The sequence below is a fragment of the Alligator sinensis genome, unplaced genomic scaffold (genome assembly GCF_000455745.1).
Source record: "Alligator sinensis unplaced genomic scaffold, ASM45574v1 scaffold442_1, whole genome shotgun sequence".
Taxonomy (NCBI): domain Eukaryota; kingdom Metazoa; phylum Chordata; order Crocodylia; family Alligatoridae; genus Alligator; species Alligator sinensis.
Genome location: NW_005841829.1, coordinates 4,081,989 through 4,090,205, shown reverse-complemented (window position 1 = coordinate 4,090,205; position 8,217 = coordinate 4,081,989). Strand labels below are relative to the sequence as shown.

At 41.2% G+C, this 8,217-nt stretch overlaps 1 protein-coding gene across 6 annotated transcripts in view; it reads right to left on the bottom strand.

Annotated features, from left to right (window-relative positions):
• Positions 1-7,042, bottom strand: part of LOC102374600 (golgin subfamily B member 1-like) — a 59,420-nt gene extending 52,378 nt beyond the window's left edge. For 5 of the 6 annotated variants that reach the window (XM_025196510.1, XM_025196556.1, XM_025196591.1 and 2 more), the window contains exons 1-3: positions 6,948-7,042; positions 4,060-4,117; positions 1,201-1,344 (exon numbers count right to left, since the gene is read on the bottom strand). In XM_025196510.1, coding sequence (XP_025052295.1) covers positions 1,201-1,344; positions 4,060-4,104 — 189 coding nt within the window. In that variant the 5' untranslated portion in view covers positions 4,105-4,117; positions 6,948-7,042. Of the gene's footprint in view, positions 1-1,200; positions 1,345-4,059; positions 4,118-5,274; positions 5,325-6,947 lie in introns of those variants that run through there. The other variant, XM_025196402.1, reaches the window with a different exon arrangement.
• Positions 7,043-8,217: the final 1,175 nt, after the last annotated feature.

Here is an 8,217-nt window from a genome sequence, read left to right as displayed (position 1 = left end):
CTACACGATCATTTATCTACTCAGACAACTTAATAAAAACACAATCACAAATCCAAAACTTCCTGAAAAGACTGCAAATAAAGATGCCTAATATTCTTGTCAGTATTACTAGGTATATGCTCTGGGTTACTATTGCAATTTAAAGGGCCAACATCACTTAAATTTCTGTATGAAAGATTTTTTTTTTCCTTGGTTAGTAATATCACCACAAGAGTGAAATTTTCCAAATGAAACAGTGATTTTGGATTCCTTTGGTTTTGGATGCCTGGTTTCACACAGTTTCAAATAGCCTCAGTTCCAAGAACAGATGCTCAACAATCATCATGCAGGCTTTTTATTCAGCTAGGATAGTGGAACTAAGATAAGATGCTTCCTATCCACACTGATGAACTAAATGCTAAACAGATATAAAGACAACCATCACTGAAATATTTTCATTTCTCATCACTTTTATTAGGATCTTCAACACTTGAGCCAGCTACCTAATTTTAGATTTGGGGTGGGGGGTAGAGGGGGTTTAAATACAAAAGCTTTTTGCATGTCAGGTTTTACACTACTTTCTACTTTGAAACTTTAGCCTATACACATCTAACAATATCCCAATAAAACGTAAGTCTGAAAACTCAGCCCTCGAAAACATACTCCAAGCATCAGGTTGAAAATAAAAAAAAAATAATAATGATCACCCTTTAATAGACTATAAGGCATTTAATATAAATTCATTCCATTAACTCTGACCACAAATCAAGGGTATAAAAATACAGAAACTATAATTAAAGGAGATTTGAGGGGAAATGTTAAAAAGTCATTAAGTTAAATCTGCAGTCTAACCAAGCAGCTAATTGTGGATATTAGATTCTATATTTAGCCTAAAAGGAGCCTAGTTCTCTATCTAATTCTGTGCAACAGTGAATGTGCAATGGAAAGTTGGTTCCTATATTTATTAAGAGCATCTGTTCATTCTTGAGAACATTTGTTGTTTCTGTAACAACCAGAGCTGGTTTTAATTTTGGAAACAGAACCTAAGCTTATAGGAAGCTGTTATGTATCCTCATGCATCTCCTGGCTGTGATCAATGCTTCCTTAGCCCTGAAGATTGACTCACCTAAATCTTAGGCCTAGATCTAGACAAGATTAAACACAACTAAAGTTAATTTTCTTCTGTACTTCAATAAGCACCTTGATGTACATATGCAATACCTTTAACTGATGATCCTTCTTGAGAAGTTCAGTATCCTTCTCCCTGATAAGTTCCTTGAGTTGCGTTACCAGCTGTTCAGTACGTGCCAGTTGTTCGGTTAAATCAGCCGCTGACATATTTGCTGCATTCCGTGAGCCAGGAGCCTGCAGACAATATGCAGTTACGAACAAACAAAACCGTGCACTTATTACTAGCTCTGTAAAAATACACTTGTTAGTTTTTCAGCACATCGTATTAAATTTAACCAGAGTGTAATATTAAAACATGAACAAGCTTTTCAGACACTTTTGGGGTAGCTTGTCAAGTACACTTAATAAAACACTACTGAACTGGAAGAGTATTAAAGGGACTCCATGACCCTTGAAACAGCACCTGATTCTTTCAGAGTAAACAAGATTAAAAACTGTACTAAAATCCAGTCGGGACAGGATGCAATGACAAATAAAATGACAAAGACATACTTACTTTTTACTCCCTGTCTCCATAACACTATATGATTGCCTGCCTTTAGAAATTCCCGTTTGTTTTCTTCCCCTAATCTTTGTATGCCTAACTGATTCTAGACTCTGAACTATTTTAAACAATGACTATTCCTTCTGCCTCCGTGAAAAGCACCTAGATTATTGTATGCACTTTCATAAACAATTTCCAATTAACAAAGCCACAAGCCCCTGCAACAAATGTGTGATTTCTTGCCACAGAAACTTAGGAGGGAAAAATCTGAACAAATTGGTGGTTTGTATGGAAAATAAATGGAAGTGGGGGAGGGACTGCACAGGAGTGCAGAACAATTCTTGAGTTACATTATCCAAGGCCATTAAAGTCGGCTAAAAAACTGAAAAAGGGACTGCATGGAGGGCAAGAAACATGCTTTGTGCCTCACAGACCAAAAGGGCTGGTTACAGAAGTACGGTAATAGTTACCATATAATCCCATTTGTGTTACTGTTAGAAACTTTCCTTTTGCAAAAATTAAAGCTAACCGTTTTTCTCCCCTAGACAGAAGAAAAAATAATGTCACTGAATCCCACTTCATTTTATGGGTGGGATATCTTTCAATTGAGATATTAAAACTAGGGCAAAAGGGGGCTGCAGCCACATCACCACGCCCTCCCTGGATCTGCCCATGATCATATTAATGTCACTACCTTATTTCCTCACATACATCACACACTTTTCCCCACAGTTCAGCTGCTAAAACTGGGATGTGAATTAAGCGAGGAAATACAGTAATAACAGTTTCTACCTCTGAGTTTGGGAGTTGGGGGGTGGGGAAGGGGAGAACAAAACTGCAAGACTGCATATGGGACTCACTAAATGCTGTTTGTGGACACTTTCTCTTTTGTCCCAGCAGAGACTCCTGATGCAGAAACTGCTACTCAGTTTATTTATTGCTACTTACTTATTTATACAAGGAAAGATGTTTTTTCTTCATTCTGCCTTTCAGAAACTGTCATATTGAATGTAATATTTGAATGCTTATAATAGTTGCCCATTAGCCAGTTTAGGAAGAAGACAAGATTTATCTTCTTATCTAGGCCATTGTTTTGGTCTACGTGCGGAAGGTCCTGACTTTGCTCAAAGTCTTAACTCTTGAATTTTATCTTTAGAGGCCTTTAACAAAGTTAACCTAAAAATGACCCTTAAGCAAACATCCCACATTCCGAGAAATCAAACCCTAGGAGCCTTTTTAAAAGATTGGAAATAAAAGTCAATTCAGCGATATGGAAATTCCCCAAAGTAGTTAAATGATCAACCAAAGAAACTGATTACCAAGCAAAATAATCTGTTGAGAAAGCTCTGAGCCCAAATTTGGGAGTAGTGACAGGTTTGGGTAGGAGGGGCCCAAGACGGCAACTCACTCAATAAAAACTGTAACCTACTGTCCCAATTTGGAGGTAACCTCACTTGCAGAACAACGAAGGAAGAATCGCAAGTGTAGGCCGGATCAAACCGATCACCTGAACCACCCTCTCCATGAACACGAATCTCTTAGTTCACGCTGAAGCCGCGGAGCACCCGTAAGGGACTGAAGGAAAGGGACTTAGTCCTATCAGTATTGAGGCCAGCCCATTGAATCGTATTGCTGAGGCGAGCCCATTGAACCGTACTACTGAGGCCAACCCATTAAATTGCACTACTGAGGAATGAAACGGTATTTAGGTGCTTGGCTTCTCGGAATTCTAGGATTGTAAGTATATTATGAAAAATAATAGTATTGATTCAAATTTAACTTTTAGTTGCAATTGTAGTTGTTTTTGTAATACTAATTCTTATAGCATTGTTTGGGAAGGAAGTGCACTTGGAGCATTGTTTCTTAAAGCTAAGCAGTGTTATATGCGTAGCAAAGAATTTTAAAATAATTGTGTTGTATGAATTGTGTAATCATTGTGGAATAGTGCAATCAACTAGATACTCCCCCAGCCAGTGCATCAAACGAATCAGTAAGTTGTGTTGGATCTTCTCTATTCCATAACCCACTAGAGACAGAAACAAGGTGCATTTGGGGATGGGGGGGTGGTGTTGTCTGTGAGAAAATACAGTAACAGCAGAGAACCAAGGAATAGCCTGCTAATAGTGATCAGTTTAATGTTTTCATGGTTTCTATTGATCATTTTCTTAAGTCCAGATAAACAGGTTAAAGGTGAATAAGTATAGCCATGGTTACACACTGACAATGAAGGACTGCTTGGAAAAACAAACCACTGCAATCTTCAGGGGCTTCAAACTATCTCTTGGAAAAACCAGTTTAAAAATGTTCCTTGTGGAAAGAAGTTACTTAGGGTTACTGCATCTTAAAATGCTTCCAAAACCCACAGAATTAAAAAAAAATCATCTTAATGAAAGCAAAATACTTACTACTGGTTTGGAGGACAAGTTCTCTTGAGAGCCCCGCTTCCACATGGTTTAAAAATGGCTGACAGAAAATAATGAAAGAAAATTGTATCACTACAAATATTAGTACCACTCAGAAAAGCATACATATAGATACATAAATTAAAAACTACTATGTTACCTGCATGAATACAATGGTACATTTCCTGTTACGGTTCTCTACACTTTTTGGTTTAGGATCATTCAAACTAATTTAATAATCCTAGAAAAACAGGAGCTCGCTGCATTTGCTGAAACTTGATACGAACTGTGAGAGTTATTTCATTTTTATTAAGAAATTGCTATTTCAATATTTTACACATTAGACCACTTCTTCAAATTTTAAAGCAAGAAAAGTCAACATTATACCTATAAATATACAAGGAAATTACCTTAAAAAGGAATTACCTTAAAGTACTTTTTTTACAATGGTGCTATTTCTACCCATAAATAAAAGCTATGGTCTGTTTTCAGCTTGCTTATGCCCAAACTACCCTTAGACTGAGTCAGTACTTGCCACCTTGAACTACAGATAAAGCACCTTCAGTGTACCTTTATTTCTAATATTTCAAGGGCCCATTCACCTTTGGCACAGGGAAGCACTTTCATTAGTTGCTCTGCCACACATTGCAAACAGGAGCGCTGCATTTAATTCCATCCTTATAAAGTAAGGTTTATGGAATCTAAACTTTGTGAAGTTTAAATCTCAGAGGCCAATTAGATACAAGCAGCCTAAATTCAAATGTCAATGCACTGCTGCATTAGCAAGGGCAGTCTCAGCTGAGGAGGAATTTGGTACCTTCTAAAAAACAGGTCTGCACAATAACTTACTAATTTGATTTGGAGTTGCACATCATGCTTTAAAATCCTGGCCTCAGGACAGCCTTCAAGATGCAAGACCAAGCAAAAAGGCCAACCTTCATCTATTCAGTCACTTGTATGTACAAGTAGCACTTTTCAAAGGAATTTCATTTCCTTTTTCAAATCCTAATGCATGGGTTTCAGGAAAGCCCAGCAGGGCAGCTGTGTTCCTGCTCTTAGCAAAACAGTTTATTAAGAAGCCTGGCATGCAGCATATTTTACAAGGAAGGCTGAATGAAAGCCAAGATTGTTTTTAAAGCAGAATGTTAATCACCACCATAGAAGCAAGGTCCAGAAAGTGAAAATCTTGGACTGTGTTATGCAAAAGGTCAGACTAACTTGTAATAATTGCTTCTTCTGACAGAGAGAAGCGGGCATACATCATACTGGTCGCTTCTACCTTTTAAATCTATAATTTGCAGAGAGAAAGGGACAGAGGCTTTATGATCTTGTTTTTTAATTCTCTTTTCATTCTTCCAGAAAATCGAAGGCACGTATTTTACCCCCAATAACACCAAACGAAGTAAGACAGAAGAGGTTACTTGCATATAACAAGGGCAGAATCTAGCACACTAAACATACCTTCATGCTGTGTAAAAATTCGAACAGGGGTATCAAATTCACCTGGCTCTTCCAGGACAAATGTAGACCCTAAGGCTCCCTAAGGCTGGATCCAGACCCAGCAGTGGCATCACTGTGTCATGCAGGTTAACTGAGCCTTTGCTCACATCCCAATAGACCTCCATACCCCAATTCTGGTGGCAGGCCTTGGCTGCAAGTCTGGCTGCATCCATTATGGACCAGTTCCTATCACTGAACACCTTGACCAAACCCTCCTGATATGTCCCAATTTATATTAAGAACGTTACTTAATGACCTCACAAAAGGGCAAACATTTCTAAGATGCAATATTCAAATTCCAAATTGTGCAGCACAACAGAACAGACTCTTTACCCAGCCCAAGCATGACTCCCTAGTGGGGATTATTTTTACTGAGTCAGTCCAAAGGCATTATTTTTAGGACAAGAACCGCAAAGTTTGAAGCCCCTCCCCCGAATCCCATTCCTTTCTCTGGGGCAAGTTATCACATGGAGTTCCACTTAGTCTTCCATTTATATTTACTTTTAGAAGAAATCTCAACTACCAAAGGTATTTTTCTGGACATAACATGCATGGTCCCAAGATACTGATGTAGATGGCCACAGCATCTTTAGCACTCATTATTGAGGTTATCAGCACTGATTTCCCTTCAAGCCTTTCTGTATCATCGTCAACTACCTCAGCTCCAATTTTAAGGTTCTGCATTTGTGGTCCATATTTCCTCTTGCCCCTATCTTGGTTACTTCACTGTACATCACCTTCCATTAGGCCAGGAAAAGTCTCCGTTCAACCACAGAATGCTCACCAGGACCCACAAAAGCTTCATGGATCATGAGAAATAATACAGATGTCCTGTGCCTCAGTACAGTCTCTGAATCACCATATTGTTCTCTAGTGAACAGTGGCAACATGGCTCTTACAGAGTCTTCTAGTGGCGAAGGTAACATCTGGCTTGAAGGGAAAGGGTAGGAAACAAGTATTTATTGCCAACCACCTAGCCTATAAACTCATAGGAATAACTATGCACATTGGAAACGTCCCACTGAACTCAAGGGGACAAATGCAGAGAGTTAATTGTTAAGATTCACTGAAACAGCATGGTATGTATCTGAGTAATCACTGTTAATTCCCCTGCCATGGCTGTCAAGGAAAAAGTGCCTCTCTCCACCACTGCCCTTTACTTAAAGAATGAGGAAGTAACAGGTAACTCTCTTCTCCTGCCACAGCCAATTGAACATGGGGAACTGCTTGTTGCACATCAGTGGAAGCAGCAGACACTGATGTGGAGTTTGTCAGCAAAGGCTCTAACAAGTGCTTTTTCATGTAAAAGAAATCTTTTGCCTGTATTTATTATGTGCTCGAAACGCATACGTTTTGCAGAGGTGCATGTACTTTAAATGACAGCTGCTCACAATCACAACGTGATCTTGCTTTCATTTCTCCTGTAGGTTTCACGCAATTAATCCACCGTGTCAATGCTACCTCCCTGGGCACTTTCCGTTTGCCAAAAAAAAAAAAAAAAAAAGAAGTTAAAATAATTTCTTAGTACATCCACTGGTAGCATTCGAGCTTGTAGCATGTTCTTACCTACAAAAGTGCATGCTTCTCAATCAGATAGTAGGGCAGGGTGGCAGACTAGAAACTACCTGCCTGAGTGTTTTATATGATCTTTACTAAGCAAGGGATCTCATGGCAACCTCATGCACAGTTTATTAGATTATGGTTGTTTGGATTGGGAGGATCCTGACTCAGACACGGGTTGGACTAGACTAGACCTCTGGAGATCCCCTTCCAGCCCTAGTTCTCTACAACTCATGCAAGAATGAAGCGCACGTTCTCTCTCTCTCTAACCAGAGGACCAAACTATTTAAAGACTTTACTCCCCCCCCCACACCCTTACTCTGCGCCCTTACTTACACAAGTTGCACAGGGTACATCAGATTACTGTACCCCAGGTGTTTTCAAGCTTTTTGGATCAGTGTACCCCCCAGTGGATGGACACGGAGCAGTGTACCCAGTGGCTGGACATGGAACGGGGGAAAGTCGGATGGATGGCGGGAGGGTGGCATGCGGCTGAGCATGGAGCGGCAGTAGCCACCACATGCGAGCTTCCCCTGCCCCCCGCATCCGTCCATCCAGGCAGGCGGCACCTGTGCAGCAGCGCAGGATGGTGCGTGGCAGCGCCCCGTTCCTGGCCACCTGCACGCATCTCCTAGGGCCTTCTCAAGTACCCCCGGAGGTACGCATACCCCTACTTGACAACCGCTGCCATAACCAAAAGACAGAAGCAGGGTCCCCCCTCGCTCTACCTCCCGGACTTGGGAACACCCTCACTTTCACCAGTCCCCCGGGATAGCAACCCCACGTCCGTCTGCTCCTCCCCAAGCAGGTGGGTGGAGAAAACGACACAGGCCCGCGATGGCGAGACAAAGCCAGACACGCTTCTAACGACCCCGCTTCTCTTCTGCAGCTCGCCAGGCTCCGGAGGCTAAAAACAGAGGCCAGGGTCATGGTGCCTACCTAGAGAGCGCAAGGGAAAGTGGGGGGAGGGGGGACACACCTACAATTCAAGCCTCCTTTCCTGCCTAAACAACCTCCCCCTCCCCACCTACGTGAGTGGCACCTGCCGGCCAGAGCCAGGGAGGAGGCGCCTCCCCCCCACCAGCCCATGGGGCCTCTGCG